We start from the raw sequence: 18,227 nt of genomic DNA, 5'->3' as shown, positions 1-18,227 counted from the left end.
ATGGGAAGGTTATAGGGATTTTTAGTGATAAATCATAATAATTTTATCAGCATACTACACAATGGTGCTAAGGTAGATAACTCTGAAATTGTTTTATTTTTTGATATACTTAAAGGGGTGAAGAACATAGGAATTACAGGGTATCTATACACGATGATGATAGGGTTCGACTCCATCATCCTTGGATATATACGTTATGTCACAGCTCTCAAAGTAATGAGTAAGTGACGAAGATGCATTTTGTCATAAAGAATTTTAATTGTGTTTCCCCTGCTTACTAAATTAATAGATCTCATGATAAGAATGCTTTATGATGCCTTTTTAAAAAATTTGAGCAGTGTATTTATTAAGTAAACATTACAATTTTATGATACATGGAAAGATACATAGGAAAAAGTGTTACCACATGCTATTCAGAGGTCTGTCTTCTAAATGCAAGCCTTACAGTTACTTTATTATTTTTTAAATTTTTATTTAAGTTCTAATTAGTTAACATATAGTGTAGTACTGGTTTCAGGAGTAGAATTCAGTGATTCATCACTTACATACAACACCCAGTGCTCATCCCAGCAGGTGCCCCATTTAGTCCATCCTCCACACCTCACTCATTTCTTCTCTAGCAACCCTCAGTTCTCTGTATTTGAGTCTGGTATGGTTTGCTTCCCCTTCTCTCTCTCTTTTTTTCCCCCCTTCCTCTATGTTTATCTGTTTTATTTCTTAAAATCCACATATGAGTGAAATGATGCCTATTTCCCCCCCAAACTATTTGATAATGGCAATTGTTAAGATATACTCTTGATATAAAATTGTTTGTTAGACCAGTAAACATTCCCTTGTTACCTAGTTGTGTTACATTTTTTTCTTTGTCTACAGCTTGTTCTTCGAAAATGGTGTGAATTAATTCCTGGGGCTGAGTTCCGATGTTTTGTCAAGGAAAACAAGCTTATTGGTGAGTTGTGATTTTTTTTTTTTTTTACCCATTAAAAGAAGACAAGCCTTTGATTTTTTTAAAGTTTACTTATTTTAATTTTTTTTTAAATTTTATTTTAAGTAAATTGCACCACACATGGGGCTTGAAATCATGACCCCAAGATCAAGAGTTGCATGTTCTACCAACTGAGCCAGCCAGGCATCCCTAAAGTTCGTTTATTTTTAGTAATCTCTCCACCCAACGTGGGGCTCGAACTCATGACCCCAGTATCCAGAGTCACATGCTCCTCTGACTGAGCCAGCCAGGAGCCCCAAGAAGACAAGCTTTTGATGGAAGTGAATTTCTAGTAACTAGGACAGGGTAATAATCAGTTTATATTTCTGATACCTCTAATCAGTTTGTACTCCAATTTGGAATTCTATATTGACAATGATCCTGAGGCCATATTCAGTTTCTACAGAAAAGAATCTTGTCCATTAATCATGTCTGTCTGGATTCTGGAGATGGAAGTGATGGTCTTGACCATCCCCAATTTAGGGTATGTGAAGATGTATCCTATTACCTGCTTTCTCTTTGGGATTTTCCTAAGTATTACTAGTGACACACTGCTTATTTTAAGCATCATAAAAAGCCAAGTTTTGGGATCTTTATTTCTATTATTGGAGCAGTGTTTATTATTCTAGCCAGAGGAAATATGTGGACAAGTAAGTGCATTACTTAAAAAAACACCCATTTTCTTCCTCTCAGATTATTATTTTGTTTGCTGTGATGTATTCAAGTTAAATAGTGAAGAAAATCTCTTTTATTTTTTTGGTCTTTGCATGTTTTCCGTGAAGTAAAACTTACCTTCACCCAAAAAAAAGTGTGATTTGAATAGAATCAAAGCAACAGTCTTAGTGAATGTGATATTGATATCTTTTAATTTACCTGAAAGTAACTTGGGGTGTCTGAATTTATCATATTGTTAGGTATTCTTGGAAAAACTGCAGTATAAGTCCAGCTAAAGAAGGGAGTCATATTGGCATGTGATTAAGAAATTGGGTGGAAACCCTTCTTTCAGAGCAGAAAACTTTTTCCTTGGCCTAGAGCAAACTGAGAGAGTTTTTACAATAATCCCTTTAGTGTATTTGGAATAGAATCAGCAAGTAACTCTGAAGAAAGGAATGTTGACTTTTCCATGGCTTGAAACATCAGGCTTGTGACGGCAAGGTAGCATGTATGAGCAGGAAAAATAGCCTGTTGCTATGAAATACAATATGAATATGGAAGACCTATGGAATATTTTAAGTTTCCCAAAGGAAAGTGGAAAAGAATACCAATTTGTAGAGAGTTTGGTAGAAAAAAATCAAAGAAGCAAAGGTTTAAAAGCGTTCCTTTCATTTTCTACATTATGAACGTATTTATGACTGAGTTCTTTCCATTGTATTAAATAAAAATAACCGCTATTTCTAAAGTAAGAATGCATGATATGCAACTTATGATACAACTCATTGAATGAGTAAGTTTTTACAACTGTTAAGTTTTAGATTTATATAAAATGCTGAATCATGTCTCATGCATTCTTCATTATCTGGTCTACTTTTATGGTTCTCTCAAAAAGAGGCTTAAATCACAATTTGGTGTTTTTGAAAAGATTGTTATATGATAATGGATTTAAAATATTTTTCTTGTCAGGTATTTCTCAAAGGGACTATACACAGTACTATGATCATATTTCTAAACAAAAGGAAGAGATTTGCAGATGCATACAAGACTTTTTCAAGAAGCACATACAGTACAAATTCTTAGATGAAGACTGTGAGTATTTTTATCGACCCAGAGAAATGAAGTACATGATGTTACTGAACTTTATTTCACAGTGGCGCATATTTTAAAATTGGATTCGAAACACTGTATTTTCAGCATTTCGCTTTATTACTCTTTGGTATTACTGATGGTCTGAATGTTAATTTTTACCTTATTTAATCAAAGTCACTTTTTAATACCGAGGTAGTTATCTCTCTATCTCTCTGTAGATATTTTATTATTTACTTTAAAGAGCTGTGTACAGAGAACGAAATGCTTCTTTTATTCAGACTTAGTTAATTGACTGATCTACCTTTCTAGATTTTTTATTTGAATTATCAGATAGCACCAGTTAGAAAGTAAACATTTGTGACTTGTTTTTTAAGAAAGTGTACTGTGTATGAGAATTTTCATGGATCTTAAAATTGCATCTGCTCTGATTTGTATTTTTTTGCTTGCCAAGCCTGGGTTCTGTGGCAGATGATTATAAAAAAGATTCATCATGCTATAACCATAGCTCGATTTTTTGCTTTCCTGTTGTATTGACATCATTCCTCATAAAATGAGTTAAGTGATTGATGTTTTTTCACAAGTATGTATAAGTTGTTTATAATGGTGAATTTGATGAGATGATGTGTTTGGTTTATAAGAATATAGTATTTAATATACATATATGAAATATGTTATTCCACTGTTTGTTATTGTTAAGGATTTGGGTCACCAATAGTCTGTTAGTAGTTAAGTTTGAGGGAAGTCCATACCCCTAGCCTCCGCATTGTTTAATGATCAGCTGTATAAAGGATTTTGGCTGAGGGTAGACAAAAGGAAAACAAAATTATATAAGTAAAACACTGTAGGCTACTTTATCATGTTTGAAAGTTTTGATACTAAGAAGCATGAAGTTCTCAATGTAATTATATTCTGCTAATTGTATAACATAATAATATGCATTTTAATTTTCAAAAGGAGACTCAGATAATGAAACTGTTAGTTCATTGTTAACTTTGAGTTTTTTCTCCTTCACAGTTGTGTTCGACGTATATAGAGACAGTAGGGTAAGTAACATCTGTCTGACATGCTTTAAAATCAGGGCTGGTCCTACAGAGTACCTAGCCATTATGTATGTAAAGGGCCCATTACTCAAAAAATATTTTCTCTAACCAGCTAAGGTGTTTGAAATTCACAGTCCTCAAGAATCTCCTTTAACATATACTTAGCATCAGGAGACACAGTATCTTCAGTAGTTTTGTGTCACAAGTTTAGGGATTTTTTTTTTAATGGCAAGGTTTCATTCTTTTTTTTTTTTAACTTTCTATAATTTATTTAGTTTTTATAATTTACATCCAAATTAGTTAGCACATGGTACAACAATGATTTCAGGAGTAGATTCCTTAAGCCCCTCACCCATTTACCCCATCCTGCCTCCCACAACCCCTCCAGAACCCTCGCTTTATTCTCTATATTTAAGAGTCTTTTATGTTTTGTCCCTCTCACTGTTTTTATATTACTTTTGCTTCCCTTCCTTTATTTTCATCTGTTTTGTGTCTTAAAGTCCTCGTATGAATGAAGTCATATGATATTTATCTTTCTCTGACTAATTTTGCTTAGCATAATACCCTCTAGTTCCATCCACACAGTTGCAAATGGCAAGATTTCATTCTTTTTGATAGCTGAGTAATGCTCCATTGTATATACACACCACATCTTCTTTATCCATTCATCCATCGATGGACATTTGGGCTCTTTCCATACTTGGCTATTGTTCATAGTTCATATTGGGGTGCATGTGTCCCTTCGAAACAGCATACCTGTATCCCTTGTATAAATACCTAGTAGTGCAATTGCTGGGTTGTAGGGTAGTTCTATTTTTAATTCTTTGAGCAACCTCCAGACTGTTTTCCAGAGTAGCTGAACTAGTTTGCACTCCCACCAGCCGTGCAAAAGGGCTCCTCTTTCTCTGCATCCTCACCAACATCTGTTGTTGCCTGAGTTGTTAATGTTAGCCATTCTGACTGGTGTGAGGTGGTATCTCATTGTGGTTTTCATATGTATTTCCCTGATGATGAGTGATGGTGAGCATTTTTTCATGTGTCTGTAGGCCATCTGGATGTCTTACCAGTTTAAGGATTATTAATTTAGCAGATGGCTAAATGGCTGCCTTATATCCTGCTCTCCACTTTTGTCAGTGGTATAGTCCTGCTTAAAAAGTTCAGTTTGTGCACTTAAATGTGGCCAGGAAGTTTTCATTTGACATTTAGATAATTATTTTTAGTCAACTAAAATACCCTTAGCATGATTGGAATCACTTATATCTTTAGACTGAAGATGAGGATTAGTGTATTCTTTAAATCTTCCAAGTGATGGAAGCTTGTGTAATGAAAAAGAAAACAAAAACCTGACTTCATATAAATTTCACAGCAGAGATTTCATTCCCAAGACATGCAATCTTTTCAAAGAAAATTGGGTCACTAAACATTCTGTGATTAGAGCTTATTTACTAAGCTGTTGAAAAGACAGCAGGTGTGTTTTCCGAATATGTGACCATTCGTTTTCCAAATGTTATCCACCTATTTCTCACTTCCTCTCTAAGCTCCTATCAGCTTCACTGTCGTGATGCTGGCGATACATTAGAATCATTTTTGGACACAAGGATATGGCCCATATGGTCATGTCTCAAAATAACTGTTAAATGTTGACTTGCTTCTGTTTAGCCAAAAGACATCACTTATTCTGTTTTTACCTGTCGTCAAGAGTGATGATACATATTAAGAGTTAGAAAGAGGAGTTACAAATTGAGACTTGATAAGGAAGAGAGATGTTACTCACACTTTCTATTTAGTGAAAAGAAACCTTAGAGAAAGGGTAGGAGGCTGGTGTGATGGAATGGACAGAAATTGGAGCTGACAAACAGGAGCCCAGGCTGAAGTCCTGGCTCTGCTTCTAATGGATAGGTACACACTGATCACATCGATCACTCACGCAGCCAACATTTATAGGGAGCCTGGACTGTCAGATGCTATGTTTCTAACAAGAAGCTTCCAGCAGGATGATGTCCTGTCCTACAAGGAGCTTATCTTCAAGCCTTAAACATTCCAGGGAATTGGCCTGGTGGCATGCAGGATCAAATCAGTTAGTGCGTAGACCTAGTCTGTTACTCTCTTGTGCAGCTCAGAAGAACTTTATTTGTATTTAATTCAGGTTATCCATATAACCCTATGAGTTATGTATTACTCGTTCTCATTTTACAGATATTAAAACTGAAGCAATTATATTTTGATGCAGTTCTTTTAATGGCATTTAAAAATTTGGAATTTTCCCAGGTCTCCATATTTCCCTGGCAAAAGTCAAGATCTGCTTTGATTCAGTAATGGTGGAAGGATGGTGCAAATGTGTAATTTGGTGAAAGAGTTATATAAACGCCTTAATTGAAGTTGGACATGTACAGAAATAATTACTGCTAGGATCTAACAGAACTGAAAGTGGTTGCATGTTTTTCAAGTGAGAAGCATGCTAGTGTAAACATCCTGACAGTTTCTGAGAAGAGATTTCAACCATGATGTAAAACACATTTGCATTTACTCAGTGGCACACGTATCACTGTTAGGAACTTTTTTGAATACATGATTTAATGACAGTTGTAGAATACTAACTCTCTGGTGGTGTTTCCTATGCAGTGGACTAAAGTGTGTTGGAGCGTGGCAGCACTTTGATGTGTGTACTTTCTCACTGCAGCTGGTCAAGTTGACTCAGTGTTGTTAGATTCCAACCATCATACATGTCAGAGGTGGCCTGTACACTCAGTAGGTCCGGGATGAGGCTTCGGAATAGTGTATTTTAAGAAGCTCTTTAAGTGATGACAACGCATAACTAGAATTTAGAAAAACTGCTTCAGAAACTTGAAAAATTACTCCAGTCTCCTTCCGTATTCTTGTAGTGATGGCTGTTGTTTTGTTATTACTTTCATTGCTTTACAGACTGAAATTGTCTGACCTTGAGTCTTTGTTATTATTGTGATTGGCTTTGCAACTTGATCGCCTTTTTGGTGACTATTCTATGTGTGATTGAAAAATTACAACTAATGTATGAAGTATTCTGTAGATGCTAGTTCAATTAAGCCTGGTAGTAATGTGAAAATCTACTATGTCTTATGGACGGAATGATGTCTGAGGAGACCTTCAAAATAATATAAATGTGGGGAGACTGGATGGGATAGAGATGTAACAAGACTGGCCATGCGGTTCATCAAGATAATTGTTGAAACTAAGTGGTAGCTTTATCGGTTTCTTTATACTATTTTGTCTAATTTGTATGTATTTAAATTTTTCCATCTAAAATTTTTTTAACTTTAAAAACCATGAAAAAAATATCTGTATCTTCCCTAATTTTTGGTCTGCTTAATTTATCAGTTACTAAACAGGGTATGTTAAAATCTCCTGCATTCTAATTCTGTTTTTGTGTTACATACTTTGAGGTTATGTTCTTAGACAAATGCCAGTTTATAGTGGTCTTGTTTCCCAGCGAATTCTCATCGTTAGGCGGTGACCTTCCCTGTCCTTAAGAATGCTTTTGTGGTTTTCACATTAAAGTATGTTTGTCTGGTATTACTATAGTTATTTTTTGGTCTTAGAATTTACCTTTTTTTCATTCCTTTTAGTTTTAGCTGTTAGGTGTTAAGTGTGTGCATGTATCTTATAAGTGGCACATTGCTGGGTTTTGTTTTTTTTTAATCACTGACAATTTCTGGCTTAAACAGGGGAGTATAGTTGGCATATATTATGTTTGCTATCTGAATGTTTTATACCATGTTGAGTTTTCAATTTGCTTTTCTGTGTTTTTGTTCTCCTTTCATTTATAGTACTGGTTTTTGTTTATTCTTTCCACTCTACCTTTTTTCCTGTAAACATTGAAATTTTGGTTTTTATTTATTTTGGTAGTTACTGTCACATCTTAATAAAGATATTTAAGAAACTCAAAAGTTAATCTCACTTCCTGTTGCCCTCATGATATAAGGCCCTGGTAATTCCCAGCACCTACTTGCATTTTACATATGATTTCTGATTTTTAGTTCCACTTTGTATTTAATACCCCTAAATTAGTCATGACTGTTGCCCTTCATTTGCTTTGCTTACCAGTGTCTCTTACCACTGCTTTTTGGACCCATTTTCTCTTTGGTAGGATATTCTTCAGTTGAAATTCGCTCAGCCACTGGCTGGAAGAGTTTTTTAGTTTTTAAGCATGAATGGCAGGCTTAGCTGGGTATAGAAGTTTTGGTTGACAATTTCTTTTGCTGGAGCATGTTGAAGACATTGCTCCATTGTTGTTGGCGTCTTTTTTCCTTTTCTTTTGTCTTTTTTGAATACTTCCTAAGTCTAAGAATTCATTTCCTTTGTCAGTTATGAGAAATTCTCATCTATCTTTTTTTTTTTTAAGTTTCTTTATTTTTGAGAGAGAGAGCAGGGGAGGGGCAGAGAGGAGACCGAGAATCCCAAGCAGGTTTTGGTAGCACAGAGCCCCACATGGGGCTTAAACTCATGAATCGTGAGATCATGACCTAAGCCGAAATCAGGAGTTGGATGTTTAACCAACTGAGCCACCCAGGTGTCCCTCAGCTATCTTTTCAAATGTTACCTCTTTCATTCTGTGTTCTGTCCTTTGGAAATCTGTTTAGAGGGAGTGTTAGTGCATCTCATTTTATCCTCATATGTGGCAACTTCTTTTTCTCCACCTTTTTTTCTGTACTCTGTTGTGTAATTTTCTGATACATCTTCTGGTTTACTAGTTCTCTCTTAGCTGTGTCCGACTGGATACACTTAACCTTTCACTAAGTGTAAATTATATTCACTACATTTTGTCATTTCTGTAGGTTCTATTTGGTAACTTCAGTTCTTTGTATTTTTTTTTTCATAGTATCTTGTCTTTGGGTTTTGATTTCTTTTATATTTTCAGTCCTTTAATGAAACTACTTCATTTTTAAAATTAGAGTTTTATAGAAGTAATTTGCATAGAGTAAAATTCATCCTTTTTAGGGTGTAGTTCTATTAGTTTTGACAAATACATCCAGTTGTTAATCCCTGCTACAGTGAACATGTAGAACTCCTTCACTGCCCCACATTTCCTCATGACCCTCCCTGTACCCTAGCCTCTGGCAAACACTGCTCTGTAAAACCTTCTGAGTTTTAAACTTTTTGGTTGATAGCACATTTGCATTGCTCAAAAATTAAATCAGTGTGAAAATATATTAGAAAATCTCACTCTTCCTCCTGTTCCTCTGTGGTCCTGCAGGTTCACTTTTATTAGTTTCTTATATATCTTCCCCATATTTCTTTCTTTCTTTTTTTTTTTAAATATTTTTTATTTATTTCTAGGAGAGAGAGAGACAGCGTGAGCAGGGGAGGGTCAGAGAGAGAGGGAGTCACAGACTGAAACAGGCTCCAGGCTCTGAGCTGGCAGTCAGCACAGAGCCCGACGCGGGGCTCGAACCCAGGAACCGCGAGATCATGACCTAAGCGAAAGTCAGACGCTTAACCGACTAAGCCACCCAGGCGCCCCTTGTTTAGCCATTTTGCTGTCAGTGAATACATAGCTTATTTGTAGTGTTACACAAACTCCTGTGAACAATCCTGTACACGTGTGCACGCACACATGCGTGCCCTGGCCTGAGCTCTTTGAAGAAATAGATCTGTGTTCTCAGTCTCTATGCTCCAGTGCCTAGCAGTGTTTGGTGCATAGAGATTTATTTGGGTGGGTGAGGGGGTGGTTAGTTGTTGGATATCAGGAAGATGAGCGTGATCACTCTTATCTGATGGATTGCCTAAAAAACAGAATTTTTCAGGATGTCTTGTGCCTGAGCTGTCACATAAAAAACATGGTACAGCTGTAAAATCCTCATCTCGATGGTTTGCTTCGTGCCTTATTACAGCTGCTTTCATTTTCCTTTAAAATGCAAGATGCCTTCTGAGCTACAGAACACACCTGCCCGCTGTCAGTCCTAACAGTGGTGATGTGTTTTCGTTTTTTATTTGTTTTGCTTGTTTTTTATAGTACGGCATAGTTTTAGTTTACAGAGCTTAATATTCCTATACTAACAAGTACGGTAGGGTCTTCCCCACCCCGTTTAATAATGTGGTAGTTTTACTGGTTATAAAAATCCAAGTAGAAAGATTTTGGAGGTTAGAAAATACCCATTTTGTTAAAATAACATCCAGTTTGTTAAAGACATCTTAGTAATCACCCCAAGGCAAAAGCTAACATCACACAAGAAGATGATTAATGGCTGACATTTCATGGAGTCAAACAACGTACAAGTGGTCGTAGAATCTCTATGAGGAAACAAGAGGCAAGAAAGAGTTACAGGCTTTCTCCTTGGGTTTGTATATAGTAGGAAACTTACCAAAAGGTGTGTGGTCCAAACTTCTGTAATGATTCTTGGCTACTTACTAGACATTTCTGATGTTTGAAGGTAGTCTTAATTAGATGTTTCATCTTCCTTAAAAATTATCCTGTAGCCCGGATGTTCGGTTGACAAACAGTACTAGATACTAACAGTCCCGGCTCGGCAGGCCAGTTCCTGAGGTGTATGTAATTTTGTGCATGTACATCTGATCAAGATGGGATTACATATTTACAGAAAAAATTAATTACCAGCAACAAAACAGTTCAGTTTTATAAATGTTTCCATGAGAAAAATCAAGAGGAGCAAAGATAAAAGTTTCAAGGAAACACTCAATCTACTAAATGTCACATGCATCTCTGTGATCATCGGTGGCTTTAATCTCTCTTGGCAGGATTTCACAGATTCCCCAGGTCTGTTTTGACAGTGCTCTGCTGCTTTATATGCTAAGATGCACCTCACTCAGTGTGCATCTCAGTGTGACCCTGAGGCTAGAGCCTATCAGATTGCCCATCACTACTCAGAACAGAAGATAGAAATTTCTTTTAAATAAGATTCATCTGTTTTATTTTTTCATCTTCCATTCATGGGCCACCAGCTCTATCATGCAGACAAAGCCCATGCTACATTAAGGTTAAAGAACACAGAGCATTTTCCTGCATCTTGCATATGTTTAAAAAAAAAAAAATTCCCCCTTTGCCGCAGGATCTCAAAGGTAAGGAGGGTGCTCTCAGCTCTGCCCACTCTGCCCTGCCTCCGGCGGGCTTCCTTGGGAGAGAGAATTACAGACAACCCTGCAAGCGTCCCAGTCATGCCCTTTGGGTAGAACTATGCTGTGAGATTGTCCTTTCTCCTGCTTGGAGTTTTGACTTTGAATTCCTGCGTGATTCTGGGCAGGAGTTGGCATAGGCGGCCTTTGCCTTCCCGGCCTTCTCTGCCATCGGCAGGAGCCTTCTGTCTGCGCCTGGCTTTCTGTAAGCAAGTGACCCTTCCTCATCTGGGACCTGGAGGAACGGTCTTCTGAAACAAGTTAAAAGATTTTTAAGATTATCATTGGGTAAAATAAGGTGTAGATGATCTTCTGGATAAGACAGATGACAGACTGGAAGTGTTTGTTTTTTTTCTGTGCTTACTAAGTTTTCTCTCTTCACTCCAGGGGAAGGTGTGGCTGATTGATTTTAATCCGTTTGGTGAAGTAACTGATTCACTGCTGTTTACTTGGGAAGAACTGATATCTGGAAGAAACTTAAGAGGTGATTTTAGTGAAGGAGAAGGCCTGGAGCAGGTAAGATGATACCAGGAAACCTTGTCCTCCTCTAAATAACTGCTTGCTTGTTCTTTAGGCACAAACACGAACGCAGATTTGCCAATAGATACTCACCTGTGGAGGTAACCAACAAAGGGTGTGCATTGCGATTCATTCGTTTAAGGTTTTAAAAACAAATAATGATCTTCTTTTATATATTTCTCTAGTTGTTTTTCTTTTTCTTGGCTCCTTTGGGCCTGCCCATATGGAAGAATCTTGACCCTGGGTCATTTCATATGTTGACTCTGATCCTAACCCCTCCTGCCGCCCCCTGAGAGAGGAAAATTGCAGGTGCCCGAGCTGGGGTCTCGGCACAGTCATGGCCCCATCAAGGGGCCCCTGCTGTGGTGTCTGCCTCACCAACTTCTTCCACCCCCGGTGGCCATCCCACACCTCTCCACGCCCCTCAGACCTCCCTGGCCATCGTCCCGTTCCTCCTCAGCAGATGATTCATGTCCTTCTTCTCGGGAAGAAAATCCCCTGGAGCGAACTGACTCCATGTAATTGTCCTCAAACCTACCAATGTCTGTGCGTCCCTCGTCCTCAGTCTGATTGTTCCTCACGCTCAGCACACCGCTCCTTCCTGCTTCTGTTGATACCTGTGCTGCCATTCACTCCTTCCTGCTCCCCGTTCTCTTCTCTGCGCGCTTTCCCATCTGTGTGGACACATCTTCTGTCTTAAAGACAAACCCCTTTTAATGCCATGTCTTCAGCCAGCCCTTCTCTCTGTCTCCTCATCTTCACAGCCAGACTTTCTTTGAACAACACCTTTGTGTTGCCTTTTTCTACTTAGGAGAGTAATACATGCTCCCCCCTACCCCCGTTTTANAAAAAAAAAAAAATTCCCCCTTTGCCGCAGGATCTCAAAGGTAAGGAGGGTGCTCTCAGCTCTGCCCACTCTGCCCTGCCTCTGGCGGGCTTCCTTGGGAGAGAGAATTACAGACAACCCTGCAAGCGTCCCAGTCATGCCCTTTGGGTAGAACTATGCTGTGAGATTGTCCTTTCTCCTGCTTGGAGTTTTGACTTTGAATTCCTGCGTGATTCTGGGCAGGAGTTGGCATAGGCGGCCTTTGCCTTCCCGGCCTTCTCTGCCATCGGCAGGAGCCTTCTGTCTGCGCCTGGCTTTCTGTAAGCAAGTGACCCTTCCTCATCTGGGACCTGGAGGAACGGTCTTCTGAAACAAGTTAAAAGATTTTTAAGATTATCATTGGGTAAAATAAGGTGTAGATGATCTTCTGGATAAGACAGATGACAGACTGGAAGTGTTTGTTTTTTTTCTGTGCTTACTAAGTTTTCTCTCTTCACTCCAGGGGAAGGTGTGGCTGATTGATTTTAATCCGTTTGGTGAAGTAACTGATTCACTGCTGTTTACTTGGGAAGAACTGATATCTGGAAGAAACTTAAGAGGTGATTTTAGTGAAGGAGAAGGCCTGGAGCAGGTAAGATGATACCAGGAAACCTTGTCCTCCTCTAAATAACTGCTTGCTTGTTCTTTAGGCACAAACACGAACGCAGATTTGCCAATAGATACTCACCTGTGGAGGTAACCAACAAAGGGTGTGCATTGCGATTCATTCGTTTAAGGTTTTAAAAACAAATAATGATCTTCTTTTATATATTTCTCTAGTTGTTTTTCTTTTTCTTGGCTCCTTTGGGCCTGCCCATATGGAAGAATCTTGACCCTGGGTCATTTCATATGTTGACTCTGATCCTAACCCCTCCTGCCGCCCCCTGAGAGAGGAAAATTGCAGGTGCCCGAGCTGGGGTCTCGGCACAGTCATGGCCCCATCAAGGGGCCCCTGCTGTGGTGTCTGCCTCACCAACTTCTTCCACCCCCGGTGGCCATCCCACACCTCTCCACGCCCCTCAGACCTCCCTGGCCATCGTCCCGTTCCTCCTCAGCAGATGATTCATGTCCTTCTTCTCGGGAAGAAAATCCCCTGGAGTGAACTGACTCCATGTAATTGTCCTCAAACCTACCAGTGTCCGTGCGTCCCTCATCCTCAGTCTGATTGTTCCTCACGCTCAGCACACCGCTCCTTCCTGCTTCTGTTGATACCTGTGCTGCCAATCACTCCTTCCTGCTCCCCGTTCTCTTCTCTGCGCGCCTTCCCATCTGTGTGGACACATCTTCTGTCTTAAAGACAAACCCCTTTTAATGCCATGTCTTCAGCCAGCCCTTCTCTCTGTCTCCTCATCTTCACAGCCAGACTTTCTTTGAACAACACCTTTGTGTTGCCTTTTTCTACTTAGGAGAGTAATACATGCTCCCCCCTACCCCCGTTTTAATGTTTATTTTTGAGAGAGAGAGCATACAAGCCAGGAAGGGGCAGAGAGAGGGAGGTAGAGGGCCTGATGCAGGCTCTGCACTGTCAGCTCAGAGCCCAGTGTGGGGCTCAAACTCAAAAACCATGAGATCATGACCTGAGCCCAAGTCAGACAGTTAACCGACTGAGCCACCAGGGCGTCCCAGTACATGCTCATTTGTAAAGAAAATCTGAAATTACCCATAATCCTACCTCCTTGAGAACCATGGTTTATATTATGGTATATCATATTTGGTATGTATAACATCCGTAAACGATACACAAACTGTTTAAATGAGATGGTACTACATACGTGTTACCTTGTGTATATTTTTTGTATAGTTTTTAAAAAGTTTTGTTTTTATACGCTCAGTTTCACAGACGGAATTGGATTGCCGTCCTTACCACTTCCGTTAACATTTGTCCGGGCAGGCTTTTGTATGCACCTACACACACATTTTCACACTAGTGGGACCGTGGCAGCCTCACTCACACTAGTACATGACCTGCTTTTTGTAGCTGCCTGGTAGTTGTACATCTGACGGCCAGCTTCCTTCCGGGGCCGCCTCTGCCTCCTGCTTCCCAGCTGTGCACCCCCCACCCGCAGCCAGGGTGCCCCCGTCCCTGCCGCCCCATGGTAACCGTGCTCGGCAAGGGCCCCGCTGACTCGTTGCCGATGCCAGTGGACGATGCACCCGCCTTTTCTCACTTAGCTCCTCGGCAGTGTCACCTCGCCAGGTTTTCACCTAACTTCTCCCCTCGATTTCCGTCACATGAGCGCTCTTCCCGGGCTTCTTCCTGCTTTTCCGCCTCGCCTTCAGTGTGCGCGTCTTGCCTCTTGTCTAGCTCTCAAAGGCGTCCCTGCCCTGGGCCTTCCTGGGCCTCCTTCTTGTGGATGTGGCTCCGACGGGTATTTTCCTTGTTGTGGCTCTTGCCGTGCTGTGCTTTACTTGTCTGTGTCAGGCCTCAGACTAAGATTCTGAGCACGGGGGTAGGATCCCTCGTGTTCTCCACATGTCTGTGCGGCTTGGCACAAGTCTGGCACAGTGGAGTTTTGTGAAATGAACGAGTGAAAGAATTTTCTTTGCGCTGGCGTCTGAAGAGTTGGGGGCCATTCAATCTGAGCGTGAAGGAAAGAGAATGTAAATTATTCAGCACAGGGTTATTTTTAAAGATGAGGGTCACATTCAGTGGATAGAAACAGTTTGTACAGAATTCACCCTCTGATCCAAATCTTTTCTTTCTTTTTAATTTAAACAACATTATACCAGAGTTCGGGGGAGGACAGGGGACTGAACTGGCTCCTGCGTTTTCCCCGGTGTTCCGTCCTGCCTGTCTCCCCATCCTTACTCCCCCATGCTAGAGAACGGACTTTCCTTCTGGGCCTCGCAGTCAGCCCTGGCTGTGCCCACTGCCTTCCAGGCCATGCTCAGTCCCTGTCAGAGTTCCCAAACACCTCTTACTCTCTGAAGTGATCTTGCTCTTGTACTTATTGGCTCGTTTATTGGCTGGCTGCCAGTCTGGTTTACCAGTTGGTCTCCTATACGTAGGACAAGGTGAGCACTACGTGGGTGTGTCCCAAGTATTTGTCAGATGATCGGTCTGTCTGTCACAGGATATGGCCTGCTTTCTAGGGCTCTGCGGTCCTGTTCCACTCAAGTTCCCGGCCTGTCTCCATCTGCTGGACACCGTCCATCCCTCACCTAAATATCCGCCACCCATGAAGTCCAAACCCGAGGCCTTCTGTCCCTGAAATCCTTGTTTGGCACAAGGCAACATGTAAATATTAAATGCAAGACTCTAAGCAACTACATTGAAGAATGTGAAGACTTGTTAAATATGAAACTCAAATCGGCAGTTTTCCATAGGTGCTGAGAGAGATCAATAAGTAAGTTAAATGACTCAGAGAAGCAGAGAAGTGTAGGAATTCATAGCACTTGCTTGCCCTCACTGTTAACTTTATTCTCCAGGGCAGTACTTCTCAACTGTGCACCTGCACAAAATGGTAGTACTGACAGAGCTGCAGCCTGTGTGAGATGGCTCAAGGCCGGAGAGAGCAGGCCATAGGCCCCGGGCCCAGTCCAGGACCACGGAATCCACAGCCCGTACGCAGGACACAGTGGCTGGTAGCATTTAGGGGTCGACCATAGCTCCCATGAGGACACTGTTTTCAGACACTATATATTTATTTTCTAGTGATGTGGAAGTATTCTCTTTTTTTTTAGGTTTACTTATTTAGTTTTGAGATTTTTGGGAGGGAGTGTGTACCTGAGTGGAGGGAGAGGGCAGAGAGTTGAGAATCCCAAGGAGCCTCCATCCTTCCATGCAGAGCCCAACACAGGGCTCAGTCTCACGCAATGTGAAATCATGGCCTGAGCGAAAACCAGGAGTTAGATGCCTTACCGACTGAGCCACCCAGGCACCCCCATCTGGAAGTATTCTTAAAATCTTGGTATTTCTTTTAATTCGGCATCTTATCTTCTTGGTACCTGGGAGTCGGCGTTGGTTAAGCGTCTGACTCTTGATTTTGGCTCAGGTCATAGTTGTGAGATGAAGCCCCAAATCAGGCTTCTTGCTGGGCGTGGAGTCTGCTTAAGATTTTCTCTCTCTCTTCCTCTGCCCCTTGTCTGCTTGTGCACACACTCTCACACTCTCTGTCTCAAAAAAAAATCTTACTTTCTTCCTTACCTAGTACAGAAGAGAATATGAAGTTGAAATTGTTATACTACGATTTTTTTTCACTTTGAAGAATAAACTTAAAAAGATAATTTTTCACAGATTTTCGCTTTTCCTCCTTATAAAGGATTCTCCAGCTTTCCGTTGCACAAACAGTGAGGTGACAGTTCAACCCAGCCCCTATCTGAGTTACCGACTTCCCAAGGACTTTGTAGACCTGTCTACTGGGGAGGATGCTCACAAACTCATAGATTTTCTTAAACTGGTAAAGTATATATATACTTAGTACACATATGTGTACACTTTTGTTTTCAGATTTTCAAATGGACTTTGTAATATTTCATTTTAGTCATATACTACCCAGATTTTATTTGGTGATTCTGAATTAAAGGGGCAGAATTACTGAGTTAGGTCATTTTATAAAGAAATATAGGGGTGCCTGGGTGGCTCAGTCAGTTAAGTGTCCAACTTTGGCTCAGGTCATGATTTCACGTTCATGGGTTTGAGCCCCGCATCGGGCTCTGTACTGGCAGCTCGGAGCCTGGAGCCTGTTTCAGATTCTGTATCTTTCTCTCTCTCTGACCCTCCCCTGCTCATGGTGTCTCTCTCTCTCTCAGAAATAAATAAAACATTAAAAAAAAATTTTTTTAAGAAATACATATAAAGTAGGCTGAAGGATAATTTGTTTAGAATGATAGAAAATGTATTTTATGATTTTTATGCTTTTTTAATAATTTTCACAATACTTCTGATTTTTAAATTTTTTTTAATGATTGAGAGAATGAGCACAAGCAAGGGAGTGGCAGAGAAGGAAACACAGAATCCAAAGCAGGCTCCAGGCTCTGAGCTGTCAGCACACAGCCCGATGTGAAGTTCTGACTCATGAACTGTGAGATCGTGACCTGAGCCAAAGTCGGATGCTTAACCGACTGAGCCACCTAGGCACCCCATAATACTTCCGATTTTGAAGGAAGTCTGCATATTGTTATTGGGCAAGATGAGATCCGGATGTCTACTGTGGTTATTCAGGGGGAGTATGTGTATTTGTACTTGTGTGTTTCTGTGTGGGAATGTTTGCGCATGGGAAAGAAAAAGAAGTATTCAAATACCTGATGATAATGTGCCCAGGAGCCGAAGTGATAAACTTGTCTGATGAATTAGTTAAGTCATGTTTTTCCATTATGATTTTCAACCATATCTTTGGCTAAGGCTTCTAGGAAATTATACTTGCTGACAGGAAAAATGATCTTGGCCGAACATATACCCCACCTAGAATGTGCCATTTTAAGTATCTTGGTTTCCCTTGACAGAAAAGAAATCAGCAAGAGGATGACTGATTAGAACACCAGAGTGAAGTCCGAGGTAAAGAGGAGACCACCTTGGTGTCAGAAGACTACTCTGAGCTCACAACTTCCTGTTACCCCACTTGGGTCAGGGTGGGAGACAGTGTGGAATCAATAGCTTTTTATATCCATGTATATTAAGCTAGAAAAAAAATGGAGGGACTTTGCTACTTGTAAAAATAAATAATAAATAGATCTTAAACATAGGAAAGCATACTGTTCTGATGATAAAATACCTTGTGTGAAATACCTCACTCTTTTGGCTCAGTCTGTTTAGATTTATCTATGTTTCTTGTGCTGTTTTTATACCTATTGGGTAGGTGGGTGAATTTATATTTGTTATACAGAAATGGGATCTTGTTTAATCATTACTTTTTCACAAAAAAACATTGAACTTTATATTACTGTAGAAAATATTTTTCCTACTTTGAGAGAATCTTCGTAAAACTTTTCTATTGGTTCATCTTTGGTTTGGATATCGCTAAAATAA

General features: G+C 40.1%; 1 protein-coding gene across 1 annotated transcript in view; it reads left to right on the top strand.

Annotated features, from left to right (window-relative positions):
• CDC123 (cell division cycle 123) overlaps positions 1-17,991 on the top strand; it is a 60,980-nt gene extending 42,989 nt beyond the window's left edge. Inside the window, exons 8-13 of the mRNA XM_077758511.1 lie at positions 874-949; positions 2,606-2,728; positions 3,743-3,771; positions 11,263-11,391; positions 16,522-16,659; positions 17,705-17,991. Coding sequence (XP_077614637.1) covers positions 874-949; positions 2,606-2,728; positions 3,743-3,771; positions 11,263-11,391; positions 16,522-16,659; positions 17,705-17,731 — 522 coding nt within the window. The 3' untranslated portion in view covers positions 17,732-17,991. The remainder of the gene's footprint in view (positions 1-873; positions 950-2,605; positions 2,729-3,742; positions 3,772-11,262; positions 11,392-16,521; positions 16,660-17,704) is intronic.
• Positions 17,992-18,227: the final 236 nt, after the last annotated feature.

Source organism: Crocuta crocuta, unplaced genomic scaffold, assembly GCF_008692635.1.
Source record: "Crocuta crocuta isolate KB4526 unplaced genomic scaffold, BGI_CrCroc_1.0 scaffold32, whole genome shotgun sequence".
Classification (NCBI taxonomy): Eukaryota; Metazoa; Chordata; class Mammalia; order Carnivora; family Hyaenidae; genus Crocuta; species Crocuta crocuta.
This window is presented reverse-complemented; position numbering and strand designations above follow the sequence as displayed.